Genomic DNA, 27,939 nt, shown 5'->3' with positions numbered 1-27,939 from the left:
AAGAAGAAGAAGAAGAAGAAGAAGAAGAAGAAGCTGCAGCAGAGGAAGAGGAAGAGGAAGAGGAAGAGGAGAGCGGAGGTGTAAGTTTGCCACTGTGTTTTCTTTAAACTCAGACATCATCTGATCCCAAAGAGCTAGCTGTTAGCAACAACAGCAGTTAAGATGAACGCTAGTTTAGCTGTAATGCGGATCCTAACTCTGCTCAGTCTGGGATTAGACTATCGGAGTGAGCGCTGTTGTTCCCGGAAATAGCCTGATCCCAAACGGCTAGCTGTTAGCAATGAGAGGGCAGTGTCCTGGATCTCTAACGTGCTGTTCACACTGAGGATGCCTTTAAGTCGAGTTTGTGTACGTTAGTGTGGGTTTTGTGTGCGCGAGAAATGCCCGGATGATACGCTACTAACTCAACGTTAGCAGTAATTTCTGTGTATGTGATGTGGGCATACTCAGCCGGCCCACAATGCATTGCGTCTCTTCACACTGTGCAGTGGCGGAGATTTTGTAAGTTTGTGTCTCTGCAGACTCGGAGAGGGCGTGGTAACCGTTCTTTATCTGGCCAATCAGAGGCTTACAATCCTCAGAAACTGTTTTCACCAATACGCTGCCCGAACCAGTTGGAACTTTTTAATTCAGCGAATCGCTTCACAGTATTATAAGGGGAGAGGTACGCAAACAACTCGCGCTCCATCCATCATTTGTTTTGTATGGATGTTTTAATTAGCGCGCTAGCTAACGCGGTCTGCTTATCAACTCCTTGACCGTAACAGAACATAGTAACTTTCACCGCTGCTCGTTTTAGAACGACCACCGCAGGAAACCGAGTTCTGGGATCAGATTATCAAACGGACAGCGGATCATAGATGTTTGTTTCTGGCTGCTAGCATTAGCTAGCGTAGCTAGCGAGCCTTAATTTTCCCAGGACGGTGCCCGGTGGGCGGAGAAGGGTTGAACCCTCCTGAGGGCACGAGTTCTGTCAGCCAATGGGGTTTGAGCATGCGCAGTAAAGTTATGTTGTATTAAGTTACGTAAACGTTCCCTTAGTTCACCTCAGCAGTCCGCCAAAATCTGTTTCTGAACACATCTGAGACGAGAAGTAAAACAGTCCAGCTGCTGAATCTTCTCCCAAGTTTGATCTACAAGGCCGAGTTTAAAGGTTTGTTCCGCCCTTCGTAAGGTGAGGGCGCTACTGCACTGCCGGTTTCCACTGCTTTTCTAGCCTGTTAGCTTACTACTGTGATTTCCCATAGAGGTTAGCGAGTTAGCTAACATTAGCTTGCAGCCTCCATGCTGGTAGTTCATTAGCTGCCAGCGTCTAGCTTTCCAACAAAACTTGCAACGTGTAATTTATAAAATACTATATATATTCTGTCTGCTTCCGCTTTAAAATGTTGATTAAAGAAGTTGCTGTCTGCGGATACTTTGATCTTAGAGCTGAAAACTTCGGATCGAAACGCTGAGAAACGAAGTTTGCTTCTTCGCGTCGAACCTCCTCCTTAAGAGAGCGATGATTAGCCGAATTAAAAAGTGATTGACAGCTGGTTCAGGCTGCTTATTGGTGAAATTAGTTTTTGATTGACAGAGGATTGTAAGCCTCTGATTGGCCAAATTAAATAATGTATGACAGTTACCCCGCCCATTCAAAGTCTCCGGTCTGCAGAGATATTCAGATTTTGAGCCAGGCTAAAACCTGTTAATATGTCAATTTATGACGTTTTGATATTTTTTCAGGCGAGAAAGCAACGATTTAGATTCCCAGTATGTGGTCAGTTTATCCAAATAACGCCTGTGTGTAAATTTGCTGCAACGTTTTTGGAGATGTGAGGGGGCCGCTGCCTGGGTGAGGCCAGTGTTATACCAAATTCTGTGACCCATCAGATTCTGTGTCCATCCTAACCCTTTCTGCCAAGGCAGCATAGCTTAACTTCCCATTTGGGCCACAGAATCTGATGGGTCACAAAATTTGGTGCAACACCAACACACCATCAGTCATGTGATGGACTGTCTTGCTTGAGTTTACTTCAGTGTAAACAGTCTGCTAATGGCATACTTAAAAACCCAGAACTATCCCTTTAACTGTCCGTTTTATCTGCCATTGTGGAAAGTGGACGGTAGTGTGCGCGACACCAGAGTTTAAACACTGACTGTGACATCTAATCTGTGTTGCAGACCACCTTCGCTGATTCTGTCATGCCTAAAGATAGCCGTGCCAAGCGGGAGCGTATGCGTGAGGCAAAGCGCCGTGCACGTGCAGCTGAGTCAGAGGAAGCACGAGATGCACGCTTAGCTCGGGATCGGGCGAGCCACAGCCGTGCGCGAGACAAGGAGACGCTGGAGATGCGAGCGGCGCGCCAGGCAACCAACGCCGCACGCAACTCCAACAGGAGGGCAGAAAAAATGCGGGAGATGCAAGCGGAGCATCGGGCAAACAATGCTGCATGCAGCGCTAACGCGAGGGCAGAGGAAACGCCGGGGATGCGAGCGGTGCGCGAGGCACGTAACCTTCATTTTCACGAACGCGTGCAAGAGGAGGAGACCGATAAGCAGCAAGAGGACTGGCAGGCAAGGGACGCCATGCACTATCAGGAAGGGCACCGCGCACGACTGGAGCAGGCGCGCCATGACAATCACAACCTCGCACGGTATGATGATACTGACGTCTTCCGAGAGAAGCTTCACGGGACCTCGCCGCTTCAATGTCCGAAACGCTCACGTCGTGGTGCCTTTGTATGGAAAGAGGAGAGGAAAGGATTCTGCTGCAACTCAGCAGGTAAGATTGACCTTACACATGACCCCAAGCCTGGCTCGATCCCACCACCGCCTCCAGATCCTATTATGGACCTTTGTCTTAATCAGCACTTTGTGAAGCAGATGAAACAACGCGCTGGCAATGGCAAGTGTCTGTGTTCGGGAGATAGCGTGACACTGACCACAAACATTTGAACATTTTAGAAAAAGCAATAGACACTGGCTAATCCTACAGTTTTACATATCAAACTCATGTCAGTACACCAGTTGCCGCAGAGATAAGGCGACTTACGTAATAATCACTTATGATGCAACATAGATTCTTTTAAATGCATGAAAACATTATGATGAAGCATGCGTTATTACATTTATATATCAGTATGTACTTCAATTTACACATACAAAGATAACTTATGATACCGCATGGACTATTATAGCATACTATGGCTGGGTTGCACCAACAAGGATTCGTTTAATCTAAGGTTAGTTCTAATCAGAGTTTAGCAAAACTAGGTTTAAAATGAGTAAATCCAGATTACGCAGAGCTCTGCTGCACAATTAAAAAAAACTAATCTCCGTTTAGTAAATCCAAGTTTATTGATGTAAACCAAAATTAAATAGTTTAATCAATATGGAGATGCTTGCTAACCCAAATTTAAATAAATAATTTCGGCTGCTTTGTATTTCTTAACAAAACATTACATTGCTAGCTAGCTAAAAAGTTAGTTAGCCTAACAGCCGGCATTAAAATGCGTCTCGTATCTAGATTACCTAATTATATTTACACCTGGTAGAATATGTCTCTGTGTCTCTGTGTGTGTCCAGTTAGTTGGTCCGATAGCCATCATTACTCACAGTCTCCTAGTTAATCTCTGTATTTGTGTAACTCTGTCTTGTTTTCTTTTTCGTGTGTTGATTGCTTGCTTCCTCTGCACTGTTTTTCTTGCATATGTAAACCTTATGTTAACCTGCATGAATAGGAGGCCCATCACAGGAAACAATGGAGGCAATTGAGATATAATAATCAACACTAACCCACCACATTACTCATAATGTCATCCCTCAAGTTCAATGCTGCAACGGGTCACTGGAAAAACGTACAAAAGTCCTTAATCTGCCTTCTACAGGAAACACATCTCGCAGCATCAGAACATGTAACCCCAAAGACAAAGATAGATCAAACTTTCTCTGCATAATACAATTCCCTAAAAAAAAAAAAAGAGTAGCTGCTTTTCTGACAAATAAAAACATTCCATACCACAATGAAACTACAGTAATAGTCAAATTTATTTCTATAGCACATTTAAAACAACATGGGCTTCACAAACATATGCAGCAGAAAACAGAACAACAATCAACAACAAATCGTGCATATACCCAGGATGAGCGCAAGGCAAATTAATAGCAATTTAGGTACATTTAAAAGCGGAAGAAAAGAGGCGGGCCTTGAGCTGTGCTTTGAGTGACTTAGTAGAGCGGGCAGATCTGGTTTGGTTGGGACAGTTTGTTCCACCACCACTGAAAAGGCATGGTCACCCCTAAGCTTCCGCCGAGCCCGAGGGGCGACCAGAAATGGCTGGTCAGCAGACCTGAGTGCCCTAGTTGGGGTATAAGGAGTTAAAAGGTCAGATAGGTAAGGGGGCGCCAGTCCACGAAATGCTTTGTAGACAAACGGTAAGTTTTTAAATTGAAACGTCTAAACTCTAAAACTGACACGGAGGGAGGCAAGTACAGGGGAATGATGATCCCCTTCGCTTGCGGGAACCAGTTAAAAACCTTGCATCAGCGTTGTGCACATACTGCAGACGAAAGAGTGAGGACTGACTTGCTCCCACGTACAAGGAGTTGCAGTAGTCAAGGCAGGCGGTTTTAAAAGCATGGATTACTTTTTCACAATCATTGAATGATAGGAAAGGTTTTACTTTGGCTAAGACTCGCAGTTGGGTCAAGAATCATCCCAAGGTTTTTTTTTGCACGTGGTTTCACAAAGGATGACAGTGGGCTGAGTTTCGCGCACAGAAAGCTGGTGGATTCGGCCAAAGAGAACTACCTCAGTTATCAGTTCATTTAGCAGCAATAGCTTTTGAGGCGTCCAGTCTTTAATGTCCTGGAAACCAGGCTGTCAGAGCTCAACCTGTCCATCTCACTAATTGGAACAATAGCAGCAATAAAGACGACCATACTCCCCGAACTCTTTTTTCTATGACCCCAGTTTAACACCCCTGGCTAGATATGGACCAATATGACAAGATCTATCAATATCAGAGTCTATTAAAAAACATAACTGTTTCAAAAACCCATTCATAGCAGTGAGTCTGACAAATGTTAACAGGAAACGACAGTTTTCTAAAACGTGTGTCTGTATTTCATTATTCTCCACAGACGTCCAGCTGCTGTCGGTGAGTAAAGAAGAGGATCCCCCTGAGCAGCAGGACTGGAGCCCCAGTCTGGACCTGGAGGACCCACCAGAGCCCCCACACATTAAAGAGGAACAGGAGGAACTCTGGACCAGTCAGGAGGGAGAGCAGCTTCGAGGGCTGGAGGAGGCGGATATCATCAAGTTCACATTCACTCCTGTTCCTGTGAAGAGTGAAGAAGACAATGAAGAGAAACCTCAGTCCTCACAGGTTCATCAAAGACTCACTGAACAGATGAAAACAGAAGCTGATGGAGAGGACTGTGGAGGACCAGAACCAGCCAGGAACTCAGATCCAGATAGATGTTTACAACCAGCCACTCAGGACAAGACGTCCGACTCCTCTGAACCTGAGACTGATGACAGTTGTGATTGGGAGACCAGGGAACCTCAGTCAGGTTTAAACCCTCTGAAAAATAACAGCGGTGAGAAATCATTTAGCTGCTCTGAGTGTGGTAAGCAATTAAGCAAAAACTCAAATCTGAAGAGACACATGAGAATTCACACAGGAGAGAAACCATTTAGTTGCTCAGTTTGCAGTAAAAGATTTATACAAAAGGTGAGTCTGACAGACCACATGGCACTCCACACTGGGGAGAAACGATACAGCTGCACTGTTTGTGACAGAGGATTCGCTCGACTTTATCAGCTCAAAAACCATCAGTTTGTTGGTTGTCAGTCCTCACAGCTTCATCAAAGCCAAACTGAAGAGAACAGCGATGCAGAACATTTGAAAACAGAAGCAGATGGAGAACCAGAACCAGCCACTCAGGACAAGACGTCAGACTCCTCTGAACCTGAGACTGATGACAGTTGTGATTGGGAGGAGACCAGGGAACCTCGGTCAGGTTTAAACCCTCTGCAAAACAATGAAGTACCTGTAAGTGATCAGGAATGTAATACTGGAAAAACATCAAGTAGCTCCTCTGAATGTGCTACAAGCTTTGGCCACAAGGGACATCTGCAGGAACAAGATGGACTCCAAACAGGAGAGAAACCATATAGTTGTTCAGTTTGTGGTAATAGATACCACTGGAAGAAATCCTTAAGGTCTCATATGAGAGTTCATTCAGAAGGAAAATGTTTCAGCTGCTGCGTTTGCAAAAAAACTTTTCAACGGAGAGGAGATGTTGTGGTGCACATGGTAGTCCACACAGGAGAGAAACCATTTAGTTGTTACGTCTGTGGTACAAGATTTGCACGAAAGCCACATCTGACACGACATTTGAGAATCCACACAGGGGAGAAACCCTTCAGTTGTTCTGTCTGTGGTAAAGGATTCACACAGGGCTCAAGTTTAACCTCACACATAAGAGTTCATACAAGAGAAAAACCTTTCACATGCTCAGTTTGTAAAGCAAGTTTTGGTGACCGAAGTTCTTTGTCCCAACACATGAGAATCCACACAGGGGAGAAACCATTTAGTTGTTCTGTCTGTGGTAGAAGATTTGCGCGAAGCTCAAGTTTAAGCTCACACATGAGAGTTCATACAGGAGAAAAACCTTTCACATGCTCAGTTTGTAAAACAAGTTTTGGTAACAGAGGCCATTTGTCCAAACACATGAGAATCCACAGAGGGGAGAAACCATTCAGTTGCAGTGTTTGTGATACAAGATTCACTCAGCTCGCTCATATAAAAAGACACAAGTGTGCTGGTGAGAGCAGCGGCAGTAAATGAAGCTGCAGAGATGCTTGTTGAGCCGATTCCTTCCAGCAGGATTTGAAGTACTGGGGGCAAGACTTGGCTCAACACTGATCAGTTCAAAACTGATACAGACTCCAAAATAAGTCGAGCTTCATCTTTTCAGATGTGATTAAGCCACGTGACCCTTTTAATTCTGTTTTTATTTGTTTCTACATTATTTGGTTGTTTTCTGGGAATTGTGCTTTTTGGTTTTACATGTATTCATTGATTTAAAATTGGCTAAAAGAATTTTATGTCATCAACATGTGAACCTGATTTCTGAATGAAATGACTAGACTTAACTCCCAATAACACAGTTTACTTCTAATTTCATGGACTCTCCCGGTCTTGAATTGATCTCTCATTATGTGTAAAACAGGAACAGTTGATTCTTAAACTGCTCATACTGTATTTGTGTTATTTCGGTCACATCACAAGTCTTGAGACAAACTTTGCTTTGAGACAGTTGGACGGCTGATGTGTTGGATTTACTCAGTTGCCTTTAAAGCAGAGCTTCAGATGTTTCTGGCCTGTTTCCGTACAGTACTCAGATGCCATATGTGTGTTGAGAGAGTTGTTGGTTGCTGTAATCGTTCTTCAACTGGGTATCTTCGTCTCGGGACTCGTGTGGATGTTTCTTGCAGTTGTCTTGTTATAGACATATCCCTCCGCCCCGGCTCAGCAAGGAAACAGTCTGTGGAAACATAAAGAGGGAGTTCTGTAGAAAAAAGACGAAGTTTGGAAGATCCCCACTTGATGTGTCGAACTCAGACTGCTGAAGCCTCAGATTAACGTCCCCTGAACTTCACAATGCATTTGGTCCAGGTACCATCGGGTCGTGACATTGATTTACCTGAGGTCTGTTTTAGACCGGGTCCAGACTTTTGGACCTATGAAGACTTTAAAGCCTCATTTAACTCGGCTAAACATTTACTTTGATGGTCTTTCTCTGCAGAACATCTCCTTCCTACCAGGTCATTACAGTCTGATAAACCTTCTGTAAAGTTTTCTTTTCATCACAAATCTTCCAGTGAATAAAGAATATTGACTTGTTTCAGGTATTTTCTAAAATCAGGTGTTATTTGTTTTGATTTCAGTGCAGCGACCGAGAATCCACACACGGGAGAAACCCTTCAGTTGTGATATTGATATGAATCCATTGTAAATCATTAGAAGTTACTAAGAAAATGTGTAATGCACAGGAGGCGGTTATGATTACGATTACCCAATAGCTCAGTGTGTTGAAGCCTGTGCCTAGAAGTTTTGAGTTTGTGAGTTCTAAAGCGATAGAAGTGCTCTGCTCATAGCGCTTTCTCCAGTGTAGAGATGAGTCAGGCTATGCGAGACTACTCTGCTCAGGACTACTCTGTAAGTTTTTGGAGGTTGTTCAGTATGTCTCGCAGAGTGCTTTTTCAGTGTTGAAGGAAGTTTAGTTTCTTGATGGACAGATGGCTTTACTTGTTGCTGAGAGCCCGGAGCCTGGGCCTGAAAACCTCCTCCTCCTGGTGGCCCAAAGCTCTTGTGTTAACAGTGTACATGCCAACACTCGCCTGGTGCTCGAGCTTCCAGTCCGGGCAGACTCAGCTAAGCTAATAGGGCTGCTAGCTGCATGGCTAACTGAGCTTACTAGCTAACGGCAGCTACAGTTAGTAGCATTTAGTGGTTACTTTAAAGCTATCTGTCCATCTTAAAACTCTATAAAATATGATCCAGTTTCATCAAAATCAGTGAATAGTTAGAAAGGTTCTGTGTTTTTGTACAGTAAAGCAGATCTGCCAGGCCGAGCAGATCTGGTACCTACACCAGCCCCGGAAACGCTCCGCTCTGGCAGCATCTATTGTTTTCCCTGATTAACATAAATTCATCAAATTCAGTGCCCCATATCGCTATTTTCCAAGCTAAGTTACTATAGTTGTCATGCTGTCGAGCACACCAGCAAAAGGATGAGGCAGCTTGGGCGGTGAAGCCACGGATGTATTATGAGAACTGGATACCGAATGCCAAATTTGCAGCTATTCATTCAAATGAGAATTGCTTGCCTGGCGCATACCCCAAAAAAGTTTTCTAGCTTCCAGGTTTACTTCCGGGGTCTGCTTGTCTTCTGATCAGCTAATGCAGTAAGCTAACATGTTCACTGAAGTTACGTTAGCCAGCTAACAGCCCTTGTAGCCATAAAAGTCCCTTTTTTGTGAGAAAAACTGATCATCATCATCTAAACATAGACATTAACTTTTTCAGCGGCAGTCTTGGATCTGTATGAGACCGTGGAGTACCTGATATGACCACAGGGTGGCGCCAAAGCCACGTGAATTTTTTACACTTAAAACTGATGAACATCACAATCACAATGGTAAAACTAAACTAAAACTGTTAGCCAAAGCTAGCTGACGAGCGGTCGACGTATTCAACTTTCGTTACGTTTTGAATAACTTGAGATGTTTCTGTCACATATGTATTGTCGAATTTATAAAGATGTTTTCTTTATTTATTCTTTATTTCACTTTCTGAAACTAGGTAGTTACAACTATTATTGTTATTTAAAATGCTGTATCTATGCGCTCAGGTTTTGAGTAATTTGGTGCAATTTTGTCAAGAAATTCTCTGCTGATCCTCCGTGATGTTCTGCATGATCCACTGCTTCCTGTTTCGGTTTAATGTCTCTGTAGACGATCGTTTCACATCGGATCACCTTCGATCATGCAAACGACGACAAGAGAAACCTCAGGAGAGAGAAAGGAGAGGAAAGAAAAAGAAGAGGTGGAGAAAGAAAAGAGGAAGCAAAGAGACGGGAGAAAAAGATGATGCAGAGAAGACAAAGAAAAGAAAGACGACTGAGAGAATAAGATGGATAGAAAGGAAGAAGAAAAAGATGGAGGCTAATACATGTCTACTTATATACTTTGTTTAGTTATTTGACACGTAAATGTGTACTTGTTGCACATATTATACCAAATAGTCCAAATATCGAGGAGGGAGGGGTAGTGATGGAGAGAGGGATGAAGAAGAAGAAAAGGGAAGGAGGGGATTGTGACGGTCAGTCCTTCCACCTGGAGCTGTTTCCTTGTTCACAGGATTAGTCAGACATCTTCATGTAGCATATCCCTGCCCTGGCTAGGAACCACAGTCCAGAGAAGAAGTTTGGAAGGTCACCACTTGATTTGTCTTTGACTGCTGAAGCCTCAGTTTAATGTCCCCTGAGCTAAGAGAAATAAACAGAAGGTCTCCAGGCCGGTAGCTCAGGCTGCTGCAGGACTGCTTGGCAGTCTGGAGAATCTGGATTCGAAGTGTGTTTTGAAAACTGCTGTTTAAAGGAAGAGTGAAATGCGTGAAGAAACAAGGGTCACTAATCTGGTACAATAGCTCAGCATGTTAGGACTGTCTGCAAGTTTTGAGGTCGTGGGTTCGAGACTCCGGTGATTCACTGTGTTTTGAAAGCTGAATCCAAAGGAAAGAGTGAAAAGTTCCAAGAAACCAAGTCCACCTGTCTAGTCCAGTAGCTCAGGGTGATAGAGGACTGCTTGGTCAGTCATTTCCCCTGTAAACTGGTTCCACTTCCAGTCCCTTAAAGATGGCCGCTCATTTCCCCTGTAAACTTGTTCCACTTCCAGTCCTTTAAAGATGGCCACTCTGATCATTAAATGGTGGAAATGCCGTTGACTTGTTTCTTCTGTCATGTGTTGTTTTGAATTCTGGCTCTTGTTCCAATAAATGCAGAATGTTACTGTGAGTGTGTTTGTTGTCTTTCTCAGGTCAGGACTACTGACTGATTCAGCTGAAAGATACAGTATGTGGCCAAAGGTCTGTGGACGCCGTATATACATAAAGAAATGGGTTTTTCCCTGTTTGGTGTGGAAGAACTTTGCTGGCCTGCACAGAGCCCTGACCTGAACCCCATCCAACACCTTTGGGATGAACTGGAACGCTGACTGTGATCCAGACCTGGACCAGTCACCAACATCAGTGCTGGACCTCACTAATGCTCTGGAGTCTGAATGGGAACGAATCCCTGCAACAGGTTCAACATCTGCTGGAAAGACTGAAACCAGAAGAGTGGACATGATGTCACAGTCACATGTTACCCTGTCCACATACTTTTGGCCATATAGTGTATCACAGCCTGAGACAAACCGGCTTTCTTTACATTTAGTGAATGTGCCCTTAAAGGTTTTGTGCGGCCTACACCTTTATGAAAACGTTCAGATTGTTGAATTCTTCCAGTCCAGCAGAGGGCAGCATCATCCCACTGATGAAGAGGAAGGCGAGTTGGAGGCTGCATGGAAAACAAGGTTAGAGTCATCAGACTGTTAACACTCCAACATTGTTATCACTCATCTAAACACTACACTGATCTCACTCTCTGAAAACAAGACAAACCTTTGAAGGTCGACGTCAAGAGGAACACAGCGGTTCTGAGTAGTTATGGGGGAAACGAAGCTTTCTGAAGCACAGAATCACTGTGAAGCAGTTGTGTTGAAAGTGTTTCCGTTAGGATTTGCAGATTTGTACCCAGAAGCAGACTCAGAGACAAACCGTGATAAAAGGGGCAGTTATTGTAAAGGGCAGTGGGGAATGGAGATGGAGAGGGTTGAGGGAGCCGAGGGAGTCGGAGTGGCAGTAGCTGAGGGAGACTGAGGCAGGCTGATGGGTGGATGAATCCATTGTGGCTTGCTGGAGACGGCGTGGAGTGTCAGGTGAGAGCAGGCAGGCAGGTGAGCCTGGTCTGAAGCACAAAGACCGACTGAATTAGGCAGAGGTAAATCAAACAGGGACATCACTAAGCTTGCAACACGAGGAGGCCAGAGAGGTAAACTATTGTATTTTGCCTGCTCCCTTGTGAACTGTTTGCCACCTTGGACTCACTCCCCTGCTTCCACCACTGCCAGCCGGTAACCTATCTGCCTTTTGTCTGTTCCTTACCTGTCTGCCTACCGGTCTGCCTGTACTTGCCTGCATACCACCACCCAATAAACACTGTAGTCATCCAGCTACTTCACCCTGATACCGCTTCCTGATAATCTGCTTTTGGGTCCACATACCACTACACAGCACATACGACAATTTTGGACTAAAGTGAAACATAAAAGGAAAAATCCTTCACTTTTACTCCCACTGGCAAACTGCAGAATAAAATCTGTCTTAAATGTAAAAGAGCTGCAGAGGTTCGTCTGAGACATTGCAGTACAGAATGAGATCAGCTCACTTTGAGCCTTTTATTTGCATTTGATTTAAACAAACAGGAAGTAACACCACTCAGTGCTTTTGAATTAATCAGCGGTGCAATCAATAAGAATAAAGCTCGTCTAGATTTGGTTTTCATGCATCTTTATTTTTTTACGCGTGCTGTTTCTATTTTTATTTCCTGTTTAAATGTGTACGATCCTCAGCGTCGACCTGTTGAGTATTTACAGCCGTTTTACTGTTCAGGTAACTGATCTTATTCTCCATCTCGCTGCTCCGACAGCTGCACCCAAACAAACGACTGTCCATCTGCAACTACAGTCTGAACTAAAGCTGTAACCTGACTGTAAATATAATCCGTCCGAGCATGTAGTATAAAGTACTGCAGTAAAGTACATGTAGTATAAAGAACTTAGTTAGCACCATCTAGTGGACAGGTAGTAGAACTCCACCCTCTGATGTGTGATTTCTCTGACGCTGAATGGGTTTCTGCCACAGGTTAGACTGGTTTTGACGTCACACGGATGTGTTTTAGACTTTGACTCTGAAGTTATGAGGGTGTGACGGCGTCCTCAGGTCAGACCAGCACACAGACACCAGGACGGACGAGTGTTTCCTCCACACGTGAAGGTGGAAAGTGTCTCTACGTTGACCTGAAGTGAGTTCAGCAGGTGAGAATCCGACCAGAGGAATCTGTAAATGTCTGATGAACACTTTGATCACATTGTGATGTAACGCTGTTAAACTGTACAGTAGAGATGTGTCTTGATGCTGATTGGCCGTTTGAAACATGCTGTAGAATTTCTCTACGAGTTAAAGAACAGTGATTTTAGAAAGATTTCCACGTAATATCGTTAATGTTTCTCAAGTAGAACCGACAGCAGTCTGATTGTGGTCTGAGCTCCGTCATCAGTGAGGAATGCAGCGAGTGTCTGAACTGGTCTGACAGCTTGGATCAACTTGGCTGAGCTTTATCTTTAACTCTTAATGCTCTGAAGTTACGGCGTGGATGAAGTGTTAAGAGCTCAGATACAGAAACCTTCCAACACTGAGACTGACCTGGTTTCACTGAAGACCCAGTCCAGGTCTCAGCTGTCCTTCAGCATAGTGGTCACTACAGTGGACCGCTATTCAAGAGCCGTTTTCTTGGATGTATGGGTTTTGATGGTTTAGTTGCACATCAGCCACCACAGTGGACGCTAGTGTGTCATCCCAAACACCGCCGCCCTCTGGCCAGCCGTTGTAAGTGCAACAAAAATGTCTCAAAACCAAAATGGCCGACGGATGGTCAGAAATCCTCAGGAATTTCTTGCCAGTCCTTCTATAGTCGGAGGCCCTTGCAGGTAAATGCTTGGAAACCTCAAGTAACAACTAAGGAGTAATATAACTGTTCAAATGTCCAAGTATTGATTTTATATTGCGAGGAAATTACGTTTAATCATCATCATGCATTGTTGACTATATTTCAACTACAATTCATACTATTACTGCAACTTTGCTGTTTTTGGAAATTCTTCATCTGCAGTAACGTTTTGGCTGTAAATCAATTGATTTATGTTATTAGTATGTAACTTTCAGTTTTTGTGACAAAAACAATATTTTGTGCAGATTAGTTCCATTATGTCAGTACAAGTTCTTATTTATATAAAATATATATATATAGAAATATGTCTATATGTTTACCAGAGCCATCCGTCTAAAACCACTCTGTGTGGGGAACAGACCGATGCTTGTTTCTTTCTCAGGTCAGGACTACGGGTCGACCGATCCGGTTTCTTCAGGGCCGATACCGATTATTAGTAATCAAGGAGACCGATAACCGATATTTGGAACCGATATACATTTGCAGTGAAAATGAAAATCTTACTGTCAAATTTTTGAATAACACAAACTCCAACAGGTTTTCTTTTAACACACAAAAGACACACTTAAAAAAAAGGTAATAGTAAAATAAACAACAAGAGGAGGATCCATCTCTTAAATAAACAACTAAATGTACACACACACACACGTGCACATCCATACGTAACGATGTTGAGACAGCAGCCTGCAGACACTTTATGGGTGGAGTCACCATAATACAAACGAGCAGGTCTCTCTTTTTACAGACAGACTTGGACAAGACGCCAGCAAGCTGCCGATCTGACGGACATTCACAGGAACAATGTGAGTGAGTCTGATGTCGTTGTTCTACACGTTTGAAAGCGGTGATGGGAATTACGGCTCTTTCTAAGGAGCCGGATCTGAGGGGTCCTTCCTTTCCAGAGCCATTCGTTTTTTAGGGGGCGCAGGTTACTAGGTTTATCTGCGAAATAATCACTAGGATGATAACAGGGTAAGATTTGGATCAAAGTCAACATCATTTCATTTCACATGTGTGGACAAGGTTCAGCAGCAGTAAATGACTCGTGTTTCCAGACTTAATGTCAGTGCATTGTAACCATTACACAAGGTGACACCATCTCCCTCTGCTTTGTCAGTGAGTTTACTAGAGTTTGGCTCATTTTTCCCACCACGTCTACGTCTTGTGACTGGCCGGTTCTCACTCTTCACGGAAAGGGGAGTGGGTTTAGCCATTTTGAATGCATGTTTCCTTGTGAGCTTTGAGTCGGCCTTCACTGTAAAAACAACAACTAGAGTCTAAACTGAAGTTGTGCCAACAAACCAAGCCCTCCTCTCTGTTCTCGCTTCGTCAGCTGTGGAACGCAGGAAAACCAGTTTTCAGGTGTCTGTTTGCTGCCAGCTGCTGGTTTGAGGAGAGGAGGAGGAAAAGAGGGGAGGAGGGGGAGAGAAGGAGGAGAGAAGGAGTGGAGGAAGTAGAAAAGGAGGTAGAAGAGAAGGAGGTGTAGAATAGTCAAACTACCCTCCAGTGGTCACAGCGAGTACCTCCACCACCACCTCCAGCTGATGCCTGCAGGTTCAGTCTGAGTCGGGCGGCTGTGTGTGACATTAGTGCTGAGACTTTTATGTGGAAGTGAAGATACCAGCTGAAGAGCTTTGTCTGTTAACTGAAGCAATACTTGGTGTTTGTGCTTTCAGTACGTACAGTACGATTGTACAGAAAACAACCCAGTTTTAGGGCTGATGTGTCGGTGGAGTATTAAATGTAGTATTTAGGTCGTAGTCGTCCTGCCTTTAGTTCTCTACAGCAGAGCTTCTCAGACTATTTGACTCCATGGCGCCCCAGTAAGCTTATGTATCTTCATTTTCCCAACAAGTCCCTGAACTGGGACCTGGTTTACCACGACAGGTTCTCTGTGATGCTGATTCCAGGAGTCTGAAAGTGTCCACCTGCTCCACCTCAGCTCCACTGATGGAGACAGTGGGAGTCTTGTTGCTCCTAAAATCTCCGTCAGCTGCTTGGTTCTGCTGACGCTGAGCAGCAGGTTGCTCTCTGAGCTCCACCTGCAACATGGTTCATTTCCTCCCGAGTCCGGGAGTCTGAACCTGGTGCACTTCATCTTGAGGAAAGCCTCATGAGCCTGCTTCTCCTGCTGCATGCTGGGAAGCTTCCCTACTCACCTAACAACGTGAACTCACACAAAACTCAAGTTTGTCGTCTGATATGAAGTTTAACGTGTTGAGTTCAGAGTCAGACTGGAGCAGAAATCACTGCTTTTAGTCTCTTTAGGAAAAATCTACATTGAAGAAAAGGATTGTTTCACTTTTCTTTGATTAAACCAGATAACTGTTTTTAACTGACCGACTAAGTTACCATAGTAACCAACACTCAGTTAAAACTCACAAAGCTGCTTTCAAGTGAGCATGTCCATGAACATGTAACACTCGCGCGCCTCTCTGGGTGTTTCCTGTTCAAAGTTCAGTTTGACTTTCTCTGAACGTCGAGTCGCAGATAGTTTTCTCCTCTGAAGCTGCAGCTGAAGGTAATGTAACCCGTCTGAAGTGTTTGACTCGTTAACACGAGCTAAGTATGTAAGTCAGCTTGTATTTTATTGTTATTAAATAAATACATTATAAAACTATAATTAATGAATAATCAAATAATTATAAATGATGTCAGTTTGAACTTAAACGTGATCAATAATCAAATCAAAGAGATTTCCTTTAAATGAATGTTGTAATATTTTCTGGAAGGGCTTTATTGAGCCTGCCAGTCTTTTATTTTGGAAGGATCTGTGTGCGCGTGTGACCTCCAGTCGTTGAAAGTAACTGAGTACATTTCAGTACAGTCTTGAAGTACTTGTACTTTCCTTGAATATTTCTGCTGCTTTATAGTTCTGCTCTGTATCTGCCTATATTTGACTGTTTACTTCACTACGTGTTGTTACTTTTCAGATTCAGATTCACTATTAAACATTCAACTTCCTCAAAGTGTATAAAACAGTTCAAAGTGGCTCCACCTCAGCCAGCTACAACACAGAGTTGTAGTTACACATCAGTGATACAATAATAAAGTAATAATATAACAGTGACAGCAGCCGTTCAGATACACTTTGGTCTCAGAGATGAAGTAGAATATTTGTTGCTGCCACATTAGTTTGTCTGAAGTTCAGGTTCTCTGTGGACTTTGGGCTCCTTATCAAGGTTGAAGGTTCAGCTTTATTGTCTTTATACAACACAGGACGGCTCAATACAATACAGCTGTAGCTCCTCCACACTGCACACACAGAACAGGTCTGAACAAATACTCAGAATATTTTAAATCTGCACTTCACTGCAGCTTCATGACGCCATCTAGTGGCCTGATAGTAGAAGTCCAGCAGCTGATGGCAGCTTCCTCTGCCTCACTGCTGTCTGACTGCATGCAGCTGACACTGATATGAAACAGAAAGTAACAGCCAATCACTGGAGGAGCAGCTGATCTTCTTACAGGAGAAATGATGGAAAGGAGGATTTCAGTTGATGTGCAGATGAAGGATTTGTGTTTCCTCTCCAGATCAAAGTGTGTGTGAGCTGATGTGGATGTGAGTTCAGCAGCATGAATCAGTGTGAGGACAGAGAGGAGGGAGCCCCTCCCTCTAAAACCAGTCTGTGTGGGGAACATGGCAGCCAGACCAGAGCTCAGAGGTGAGATGAGGATCTCTAACTGTCCATGACTCTTCTCCATGTCAGAGCTCAGCACTCAGATCACTGCACCATCATTATTCACACTCAAAGCTCTGTGTGTGTTGTGTTCAAGCCCAGAGCAGCAGAGACCAGACTCTGCTGGACCTGGACCTGAGCCCAGCTGTGTGTCCTTCAAGAGTGACCGCCTCATTCGTTTGATTGAGTAAGTAGTTGTCAGCATTAAAACTGTTGGACAGTCTGACCTAAAATGTTCATATTTCCCTCCTCATGTTGCTCACTGCTGATGTTTGTCCTCTTTAAGTCCAGTCTGACCAGTTGTCCTTATAATGTTCCTGTTCTCCTAGAGTGATGATGATGAAGGTCAGAGGAAGATTAGTATTAAAGGACAGGTTCAGGTGTTTTCCAGTCTGTCCCTAAACAACACTGACGTGCCCACATTCACACTGAAAGAGTTGTTGGTGGCTGGAACTGGTCCTCCTGTGCACACTGGCCCTGAACAGATCTCTTCCTCATGTGATTTCAATGGAAGTGGTGGAGGACAGAATCCACAGTCCTGGTTCTGTGTAAAAACACATTGTAAAGTTCAGCTGAGGATAATATGAGGCTTCAGCAGTCTGACTTACACAAATCAAGTGGGGATCTTCCAAAGTGTCTTTAGTCTGAAACTGCTCTTTGAATTTTGTCCTAAAAAGCTTCACCTACCAAAGTCTGTAAATAACAGTCAGGATATTTGTGGTGAGTCTAGTAATGCAAACGTTAGAATACAGGCCAACAGTGTCGCTGCTGACGGACCCCACAGTTCAGTTTGTTATCTGTCAGTAACAGTAAAATCTGCTCAGAGATCAGGACATTTAGTCCTGGTTTGGTCCAATATTTTATAGGAAAATGAAGCGATGATACACAGACTGAAATCATTCAGCTTCATGTCTTATTGAACTTTGGTGTGTTGATCCTTTTCTTGCTGATAGCTGCTAGTTTCTCCAGCAGCTTCTCAGTCTGAAGACTAAAAAGTGATTTTCCATCCATGTTGAACAGGATCTATGGGAGACCAGCTTCTTATGAACCTGGACCGGAGCCCAGCTGTGTGTCCTTCAAGAGTGACCAGTCAAAGGATCACTTCATTACTTTTAAAGGACGACAGCCCTCTGCTGCAAAGAGGTAATCTGTTAAAACTTTAAAATATCACTGATTCATGTTTTAGCTGTTATTTATCCAGAGAAGTTTTATTAAACCTGTTTGTTTATTTTCAGCATCGTTCTTCTTCACATACTTTTATATTCTCACATGTGAAAGCTGCCCAGTATAACCAGTATAACCAGTCTTCAGCTCTTGACTTCAGTTTTAAACTTGACCTGGTTTGGTCCGATATTTTACGGGAAAATGAAGCGATGATACACAGACTGAAATCATTCAGCTTCATGTCTTATTGAACTTTGGTGTGTTGATCCTTTTCTTGCTGATAGCTGCTAGTTTCTCCAGCAGCTTCTGAGTCTGAAGACTAAAAAGTGATTTTCCATCCATGTTGAACAGGATCTATGGGAGACCAGCTTCTTATGAACCTGAACCTGGACCTGGACCTGGACCTGAGCCCAGCTGTGTGTCCTTCAAGAGTGACCAGTCAAAGGATCACTTCATTACTTTTAAAGGACGACAGCCCTCTGCTGCAAAGAGGTAATCTGTTAAAACTTTAAAATATCACTGATTCATGTTTTAACTGTTATTTATCCAGAGAAGTTTTATTAAACCTGTTTGTTTATTTTCAGCATCGTTCTTCTTCACATACTTTTATATTCTCACATGTGGAAGCTGCCCAGTATAACCAGTATAACCAATCTTCAGCTCTTGACTTCAGTTTTAAACTTGACCTGGTTTGGTCCGATATTTTACGGGAAAATGAAGCGATGATACACAGACTGAAATCATTCAGCTTCATGTCTTATTGAACTTTGGTGTGTTGATCCTTTTCTTGCTGATAGCTGCTAGTTTCTCCAGCAGCTTCTGTGTCTGGAGACTAAAAAGTGATTTTCCATCCCTGTCGAACAGGATCTATGGGCGACCAGCCTCTTATGGACCTAAACCTGGACTTGGACCTGGACCTGAACCTGAACCCAGCTGTGTGTCCTTCAAGAGTGACTGGTCAAATCTTCACCTCATTGATTTTAAAGGACAACAACCCTCTGCTACAAAGAGGTGAGCTGTTACATTAAAATATTACTGATGTTTTAACTGTTATATATAGAGGAGACAATGTTCACCTTTACCAAAGCTCAAACCTGTGTTGCGTCAAACAAGCTGAAAAGAAAAAAACACATGCATGTTGTACAAGTATAAAATAAACAGCTGTACCACCTTCTGTAAACAACACCTGTACCTGATTGCTTACCTGTAGCCCAGAGAAGTACGTTCTAGCTTTCATTTGACACACAGTTCAGTGTGAAATCACCCTCAGCTTTGGTTTGATCCAGTATTCTCTGGTTTTCTCTTTGGTTTTCCTGATGTTTCTCTCACTTCACCTGCTACAAGTTTATTGTGACTCACTACCAATTTGCACTGGACAGGTAGCATCCAGTTAGCTTGTGTGAGCTGTGTGTTGGTGTCCACAGTATTATAGAGGTCAATAAGATCTGGAGGGACTAAACCAGACAAGCTGGTGAACCAACACAGTAAACTGAAAGCTGCACAGAAATGCAGACAGGACTGTTGATTCACAGTGGGATCAGCAGTACGACCAACACTTTAATGTCAGGGGAAACCATCTGAATCAATGTTGTAATCAACACTTTAATTCAAAGGATCTTTAGCTTGTGTTTGTCTCTGTGTGGACAGACATAATGTGAGCTAATTCTTCATGATTCCTCCACAGAGTCGACCAGGAGAGCTCAGAGGTTCCCAGTGGTCAGTCTGCCCAGCAGCATCAAACACACCTGGACTCCGTATTTATGGTCTGTACATGTACAACAACTACTTTTACATCTATTGTGTTCACAATAATCTCCACGCTGCACTTTTCAGACCAGTGGATTGTCAGTCTGTGCAACATGGATCTGATGTTTGGTTCCATGATTTTAGTTTGATTGTGTCATTCATATAATGTTCTGTTCCAGCTGCTGGAGGAGAACATTGCCACTTTTGTGAAGAACGAACTGAAGAAGATGCAGAAGGTTCTGAGTTCAGATTACCCAGAATGCTTAGAGAGTCAGAGGGAGGATGAGGAGGTGTTGGACGGTGAGGAGGAAGAGCAGAGGAGGAGCAGCAGAGAGGCATTTCTGAAGATCACACTACACTTCCTGAGGAGAATGAAGCAGGAGGAGCTGGCTGACCGTCTGCAGAGCAGTAATAGGATTTCTCTAAAGATTCAACATGCTGGATAAATGGGACATTTACTGATGTCTGAAGAGATGGAGGAAAATATTATTGATCTGATTTTTTGTGTGTTCATTCAGGAAGTCATTCTGGAGTTTGTCAGCGTAAACTTAAATCTAACCTGAAGAAGAAGTTCCAGTGTGTGTTTGAGGGGATCGCTAAAGCAGGAAACCGAATCCTTCTGAACCAGATCTACACAGAGCTCTACATCACAGAGGGAGGGACTGCAGAGGTCAACGATGAACATGAGGTCAGACAGATTGAAACAGCATCCAGGAAACCAGACAGACCAGAAACAACAATCAGACAAGAAGACATCTTTAAACCCTCACCTGGAAGAGATGAACCAATCAGAACAGTGATGACAAAGGGAGTGGCTGGCATTGGGAAAACAGTCTTAACACAGAAGTTCACTCTGGACTGGGCTGAAGACAAAGCCAACCAGGACATACACTTCACATTTCCATTCACTTTCAGAGAGCTGAATGTGCTGAAAGAGGAAAAGTACAGCTTGGTGGAACTTGTTCATCACTTCTTTACTGAAACCAAAGAAGCAGGAATCTGCAGGTTTGAAGAGTTCCAGGTTTTGTTCATCTTTGACGGTCTGGATGAGTGTCGACTTCCTCTGGACTTCCACAATACAAAAATCCTGACTGATGTTACAAAGTCCACCTCAGTGGATGTGCTGCTGACAAACCTCATCAGGGGGAACCTGCTTCCTTCTGCTCGCCTCTGGATAACCACACGACCTGCAGCAGCCAATCAGATCCCTCCTGAGTGTGTTGACATGGTGACAGAGGTCAGAGGGTTCACTGACCCACAGAAGGAGGAGTACTTCAGGAAGAGATTCAGAGATAAGAAGCAGGCCAGCAGAATCATCTCCCACATCAAGACATCACGAAGCCTCCACATCATGTGCCACATCCCAGTCTTCTGCTGGATCACTGCTACAGTTCTGGAGGAGGTGTTGAAGACCAGAGAGGGAGGAGAGCTTCCCAAGACCCTGACTGAGATGTACATCCACTTCCTGGTGGTTCAGTCCAAACTGAAGAACATCAAGTATGATGGAGGAGCTGAGACAGATCCACACTGGAGTCCAGAGAGCAGGAAGATGATTGAGTCTCTGGGAAAACTGGCTTTTGAGCAGCTGCAGAAAGGCAACCTGATCTTCTACAAATCAGACCTGACAGAGTGTGGCATCGATATCAGAGCAGCCTCAGTGTACTCAGGAGTGTTCACACAGATCTTTAGAGAGGAGAGAGGGCTGTACCAGGACAAGGTGTTCTGCTTCGTCCATCTGAGCGTTCAAGAGTTTCTGGCTGCTCTTCATGTCCATCTCACCTTCATCAAGTCTGGTGTCAATCTGCTGTCAGAGGAACAATCAATCTACCATGAATCTGCAGTGACACAGTTCTATCAGAGCGCTGTGGACCAGGCCTTAAAAAGTCCAAATGGACACTTGGACTTGTTCCTCCGCTTCCTCCTGGGACTTTCACTGCAGACAAATCAGACTCTCCTACGAGGCCTGCTGACACAGACAGGATGTGGCTCAAAAACCAATCAGGTAACAGTCGAGTACATCAAGAAGAAGATCGAAGAGACTCCCTCTGCAGAGAAAAGCATCAATCTGTTCCACTGTCTGAATGAACTGAATGATCGTTCTCTAGTGGATCAGATCCAACAGTCCCTGAGTTCAGGAAGTCTCTCTACAGATAAACTCTCTCCTGCTCAGTGGTCAGCTCTGGTCTTCATCTTACTGTCATCAGAATTAGATCTGGACGTGTTTGACCTGAAGAAATACTCAGCATCAGAGGAGGCTCTTCTGAGGCTGCTGCCAGTGGTCAAAGCCTCCAACAAAGCTCTGTAAGTAGATACATAGTGGGACTTATTCATGAACAGGAGAAAGAAATTAAAAACAATTTACTTGTTTCCTTACTGTTGTCTCTCCAGACTGAGTGGCTGTAACCTCTCAGAGAGAAGCTGTGAAGCTCTGTCCTCGGTTCTCAGCTCCCAGTCCTCTAGTCTGAGAGAGCTGGACCTGAGTAACAACAACCTGCAGGATTCAGGAGTGAAGCTGCTGTCTGCTGGAGTGGAGAGTCCAAATTGTAAACTGGAAACTCTCAGGTCAGATTAAGTCACAGTTTGTCTCATTATTTAAGTTATTTCTCTAAATTTCAAGCTCCACTTAAATTCACAGAGCTGCTAGCATGGCTGTATCCTCTTTAACATTTAGATGTCATGGTTACTGTTGAATCCCTGATTCAGTCACTGTATTTATTAATATATTTGGAGAGTCTCCTCTTGTATCTGACGGACGCAGCAGGACCCTCAGATGATCTGCCATGTGTGTTGTTTTGTGTGTTTGCAGGCTGTCAGGCTGTCTGATCACAGAGGAAAGCTGTGCTTCTCTGGCCTCAGCTCTAAGCTCCAACCCCTCCCATCTGAGAGAGCTGGACCTGAGCTACAATCATCCAGGAGACTCAGGCGTGAAGCTGCTGTCTGCTGGACTGGAGGGTCCACAATGGAGACTGGACACTCTCAGGTATGAAGTGGCCTGCTGCAGCCACAGACAGTCAATCTGATAGAAGAGGTCTTTTTGGTTAAAGGTGGATATGAGAGTTATATGAACAATCACACATGTAGGAAGCCTTTTTCTTTTGCTCAGAACAGAAACACTGGTTGAATGTGAAAAGGAGATATTTGTGTAGGAGGTCTCCAGGGAGAACATCTCCAGGAACAAACATGATATCAGAATCAGAATCAGAAATACTTTACTCATCCCTGAGGGGAAACTCTTTTGTTACAGCAGCTCACTATAACGTCAGATAGAAGTACTAATAAAAAAATATAATACAGGTCAGATAAATTAAGTACTTGTAAGTGTAAAGTCGATTACCGGTTGATGACAAGTATATGTATATGTACGGTATAATAATACAATGAAATAATACAAGTAGTAAGTAATAGTGCATGTACTGTCAAGTTAAGTGTAGCTTATTAAGATTATTATGAGACGGTGGATAGAAGTATGAGTAATATCAATAAATTAAACTGAAAACACAGAATATTGCACAATTATTTCAAGTATTGCAGTGATATTAATGATTAATGTCCAGTTTATCGACTTAAGGTCATACAGACTGACACTTAGAGGGAGGAGTTAAAGACTTTGATGGCCACAGGCAGGAATGACTTCCTGTGGCGCATTTTAGGTCGGATGAGTCTTTCGCTGAACAGCCGATTTGTTTGACCAAATCAGTTTGAGGAATACATTTTTGCCCTCTTACCCGATTCATCTCATTACAGAGAGAGGTCCAGGACATGGTTATAATAATAATAATAACAATAATAATAATAATAATCTTTATTTATAGAGCGTATCCAAATTAATCCATATTACAAAGTCCTTCACAAAGGCAGCAAAAGAAAACAAACACGTCATAAAACCATCTGGTTTTAAAAGAAAACATAAAAAACAAGAAACGTTTTTAAATGAGAATAAAAGACAGTTTAAAGAAAATGAAAACTCTGGTAAAATCAGGAAAGGCTCTCCGATTAACGTATGTTATAAGAAGGGACTTGAAAGAGATCACTGACTCAGCCGACCTGATTTCCTCGGGCCGGCTGTTCCAGAGCCTCGGGGCCTGACTGCAAACGCTCGGTCCCCTTTAGTTTTCAGCCGGGTCTCTGGATCAGACAAAAGACCTCAGCCGAGGATCTCAAAGTACGTGCCGGCGTGTACGGTACTAAGAGGCCAGAGATACAGCAGGGAGAGAGCCCATGACGTGCCTTAAAAGTAATCAGTGAAGTATTAAAATCTATTCTGAAACATACTGGGAGCCAGTGTGAAGAGGCTGAAACAGTTAATGCACATTAACACAAAGTGAGAATTAGCCACACCAGTTACAACTCACTGATCCATTACAGGGCAAAACCGTGATCTGCACCTTTAATAGCTGATCACGTGGCTCCACGTTGCCCCTGGCGACTATAACACAACCCAAATATGAACACATGACTGTAAACTTATAAACCGTCCACCTCTCACTCAAGTGACTGTTTCACTGTAACACAGTCCAGAACTTTCTCCACACAGCAGCAAACTCACAAAGACCCAGAAACCTGGTCTCCAGATAGCGAGGCATTAGACCCGGGACAGCTACGGAATAAGTAGGACTTAGGTTTTGGGCTGCACACAGAACTTCAACCAGTCAGAAAACGGGGAAACAGAAGAGTAAAACAGCCTTTCACAGCTGCTGCCGTCCTTCCTCTTCAGCTACCTGAGCGCAGGTGATGAGTGGGAGGGCCCGACGCGCTGACTCTTGACTCTGATTGGTCAGAGTGTGTTCCGGCCTTTTCTACAAACAGCGACTCGTTTAACTGTCGTGAAAACATGTCGTCCAATCTCAGGCTCTGAAATAATAATAATTCTGGGCGGATTGTTCAGACGTGGACTGTGAAGGTACTCCACCTGTTAGGGACATTTACATATTATCACACAATGTTAATAATGTAAATGCACAGATTGTGTAGATGTGGATGAGAGTAATGTCATGTCCATGTGTTACGGGTCCCAGGCGTGGCGACCACAATAACAAAAAGAAAAGTCTGTAAAATAAAGGCAGAGTGTGGAAGAAAGAACGACAGGTACACTCGCGTCTTTTCCCAAATTGCGTCTCTTATTTCTTATCAAAACACACGGAATTTACAATTTACAAAAGTGCGTTTACTTGTCTCATTTACAAAAATAGCTTTGAAAGTCTAAATAAAGTCCATTTCGCTGCAATATGTATCTGTATTTACTCAAAACCTCCTACTGCTGCTTATTGGTACTTGACCTTTTTACAGTTGCAGTGCAGACTACATACTGGACCTTTAATATTACACTGACTTCTACTGACATGGTGCAAAACTCCAGATTAATTATCCCGGACTAGTATTAGTGCATAAATCTTACTTAAACCTGGACAAAGCACCTCAGAGTGTACATTAGTTAGCTTAGATCGCAGTATAAAGTTACAATATAGTAAACCAAAACATTTACTATATGGCTTTTCTTCTTACAGTTTCTACATTAAATGAACAAATAGTGCACAATGGGTCTTTTAACTCTAATAAAGTCCCATCAGGAGGCTGAAGCATTACACTGGAGCACTATACATAAAGTACAAAACCCAAAACCAAGGTTACTGTGAAATAAACACACTCAGCGAGCTGACCAACTCTCGCGGGAACGCGGCTAGCTTTACCGACTTGACTTTGCCGCGGTTCAGTAAACTTTTCTCAAACTGAGCCAACAGTTACACAAATCATCACAATATCACTTTTCAGCGAAGACACAAGTAATACGAAGTTTAAGGCTTTCATTTACGGCAATTTGAACCAAGTACTGACCTGTGAAATAAAAGCAGAGTGCGTTCACTGCAAGATGGAAGTTCCTTTCAGAGCAGGTTCCACCACAAACCTGCAGAGACATGTGAGGACTGTCCATCCTACAGTGCAGTTAGAGGACAGAGGGCAAGCTAGCACACCATCTGCAGATCCTGGTGTGGCTCATCCCAAAAAACCAGCAGCTGCAGCAGCATCTGCTGGCTTCCCCACACATGCAGGTATAAGCTCTGCTCCTTCAGAGAGAATCTCCTCAGAAACAGGGCAGATACTCACAGAGAGAAGAAACAGGATCCGTCCATCCGAGCTGAGGCATCGGACTGTTTGAATGCCAACCTTCACTGAGGACATTAATGCTGTTCGCTTGAGTTTGGTTCTAGTTCTGTTCTGTGGATTTATTTGCTGTTTTGTTGTTAATTAGTGCAATAAAATGTTTGATTCAAATATTAAACAAAAGAATGGTTTTGTAACAGAATAAATGCACAAAATTTGGCAGTTATAAGGATTCTCATAAAAACACTGCACATGAAAGGGTTTCCAACACACAAACCGTTCATTTTGGCAAAGTTCTGGTAAAATAAAGGCCTACAAAAAATCCTAAACGAAGAGCCGTTCAGGAGCCGAAAGAGCCGGCTCTCTGAAAAGAGCCGAACTTCCCATCACTGGCGTCTAAAGGGGAACAGGAAGTTGGCCCGCTGCAGGCAGCCGGGGGTGCGCGACCACAGAGTCAAAGGTTCCGCTTACTTTGTTCTTTTACTCACCGATATTAACACAGGGCGATATATTATAAATGTACAAATAAAGCTCTTAATTACACAAATTAAAATAAAGAATGGTCTTTTTACTCAATAATACCAAATGTGGTCGCACATATTTGGGTGAACCACACATGTCTGCGTGCTGAAAGAGGACGTGCTGGTCTGACCCCCTCCTCCTTTCAGGGTGGAGCCCGGTGGAGTCCGATGGCTGAGACCAGGTCTGAGGAAGTGTAAGTGTGTTTTTACTTTGATTCATGAAAACAAAGCAGCACACATTCAGCCATCTTCAAACTGTGACATCACTCATTCACGTCTCTGATGTCGTCATCAAACAGATGATAGATTAATAACTGCAGCTGTGTTGTGTCTCGTTCTCTCCATCAGATTCCTGTGAACTCACACTCGACACAAACACAGTGAACAGATATATCGAACTGTCTGACGACAACAGGCAGGTGACACATGTGGAGGAGGATCAGCCATATCCTGATCATCCAGACAGGTTTGATGACTGGTGTCCTCAGCTGCTGTGTAGAAATGGTCTGACTGGTCGCTGTTACTGGGAGGTCGAGTGGAGAGGAGATGTTGATATATCAGTGAGTTACAGAGGAATCAGCAGGAGAGGAAACAGAGATGATTGTTTGTTTGGAGAGAATGATCAGTCCTGGAGACTGAGCTGCTCTGATGATGATGGTTACTCTGTCTGTCACAATAACAGAAGAACATCCACCTCCTCCTCCTCCTCCTCCTCCTCCTCTTCTTCCTCCTCCTCCTCCTCCTCTGTCTCTGACAGAGTAGCAGTGTATGTGGACTGTCCTGCTGGCACTCTGTCCTTCTACAGAGTCTCCTCTGACACACTGATCCACCTCCACACCTTCAACACCACATTCACTGAACCTCTTTATCCTGGCTTTGGAGTCTGGTCCTGGTCCTGGTCCAGGTCTGGTTCCTCAGTGTCTCTGTGTTCTCTGTAGGAGGGAGAGTCTCCTCCTGTTAGAGAAACACATCAGTTGAGTCTGTACAGGATCACAGCTACAGAAATCTTTCAGGTTATTGTCATAAATTCATCAATGAACTCAAAGTGATTTTCAAAGCTTCTCCATCTAACAGCTGGAAATAAAGCCCAACATTTTCATGCTCACGGTTGATGAGATCACACATATTTTATCATAAAAATAATAAGAGCTCCAAATATAAGTCGATTAAACTTGTAATCGACTTATAAAAACTTGTAAACAGTTTTTTAACCTTAATTTAAAAACTGCATTTTGTGTTTACTTGTGTTATCTTTGACTAATATTTGAATTTGTTTGATGATCTGAAGCATTTAAGTGACAAACATGCAGACAGCGTGGTCAGCAACACTGGGGCCCCTCAGG

General features: G+C 43.5%; 3 protein-coding genes and 1 long non-coding RNA gene across 5 annotated transcripts in view; 3 read left to right on the top strand and 1 right to left on the bottom strand.

Annotated features, from left to right (window-relative positions):
• Positions 1–27,939, top strand: part of LOC122871907 (NLR family CARD domain-containing protein 3-like) — a 752,187-nt gene that overhangs the window by 59,575 nt on the left and 664,673 nt on the right. The gene's annotated exons all lie outside the window — the stretch shown is intronic.
• On the top strand, positions 28–10,566 carry LOC122871916 (zinc finger protein 260-like). Its single transcript, XM_044187522.1, has 3 exons — positions 28–80; positions 2,167–2,767; positions 5,128–10,566. The coding sequence occupies exons 2-3, from the start codon at positions 2,188–2,190 to the stop codon at positions 6,837–6,839; spliced, it is 2,292 nt and encodes a 763-aa protein (XP_044043457.1). The 5' UTR covers positions 28–80; positions 2,167–2,187; the 3' UTR covers positions 6,840–10,566.
• Positions 9,435–22,505, bottom strand: LOC122872016. Its single transcript, XR_006376977.1, has 3 exons — positions 22,339–22,505; positions 11,220–11,565; positions 9,435–11,115 (listed from the first exon to the last, which is right to left on the bottom strand). It is a non-coding gene; the product is annotated as an uncharacterized LOC122872016 (long non-coding RNA).
• LOC122871890 (NLR family CARD domain-containing protein 3-like) lies at positions 16,571–27,701 on the top strand. Of its 2 annotated transcripts, XM_044187447.1 has the most exons (12): positions 16,612–17,051; positions 17,164–17,253; positions 18,087–18,209; positions 18,582–18,722; positions 19,095–19,241; positions 19,915–19,993; positions 20,156–20,384; positions 20,495–22,277; positions 22,365–22,538; positions 22,783–22,956; positions 26,744–26,790; positions 26,945–27,701. In XM_044187447.1, the coding sequence occupies exons 1-12, from the start codon at positions 16,963–16,965 to the stop codon at positions 27,532–27,534; spliced, it is 3,666 nt and encodes a 1,221-aa protein (XP_044043382.1). In that variant the 5' UTR covers positions 16,612–16,962; the 3' UTR covers positions 27,535–27,701. The 2 variants fall into 2 exon arrangements, with proteins under 2 accessions (XP_044043383.1, XP_044043382.1); XM_044187448.1 differs by lacking the exons at positions 26,744–26,790; positions 26,945–27,701 and adding an exon at positions 25,865–26,743 and having other exon boundaries at positions 16,571–17,051.

The sequence above is a fragment of the Siniperca chuatsi genome, linkage group LG24 (assembly GCF_020085105.1).
Source record: "Siniperca chuatsi isolate FFG_IHB_CAS linkage group LG24, ASM2008510v1, whole genome shotgun sequence".
Classification (NCBI taxonomy): Eukaryota; Metazoa; Chordata; class Actinopteri; order Centrarchiformes; family Sinipercidae; genus Siniperca; species Siniperca chuatsi.
This window is presented reverse-complemented; position numbering and strand designations above follow the sequence as displayed.

Excerpts from the sequence above, each read along its gene's own strand:
- LOC122871916 (XM_044187522.1), top strand. The coding sequence starts at position 2,188 with ATGCCTAAAGATAGCCGTGCCAAGCGGGAGCGTATGCGTGAGGCAAAG. Across the intron at positions 2,768-5,127 it reads ATTCTGCTGCAACTCAGCAG|ACGTCCAGCTGCTGTCGGTG; the intron begins GTAAGATTGACC and ends TATTCTCCACAG.
- LOC122871890 (XM_044187447.1), top strand. The coding sequence starts at position 16,963 with ATGAATCAGTGTGAGGACAGAGAGGAGGGAGCCCCTCCCTCTAAAACC. Across the intron at positions 19,242-19,914 it reads CAACCCTCTGCTACAAAGAG|AGTCGACCAGGAGAGCTCAG; the intron begins GTGAGCTGTTAC and ends ATTCCTCCACAG. Across the intron at positions 22,278-22,364 it reads AAAGCCTCCAACAAAGCTCT|ACTGAGTGGCTGTAACCTCT; the intron begins GTAAGTAGATAC and ends TTGTCTCTCCAG.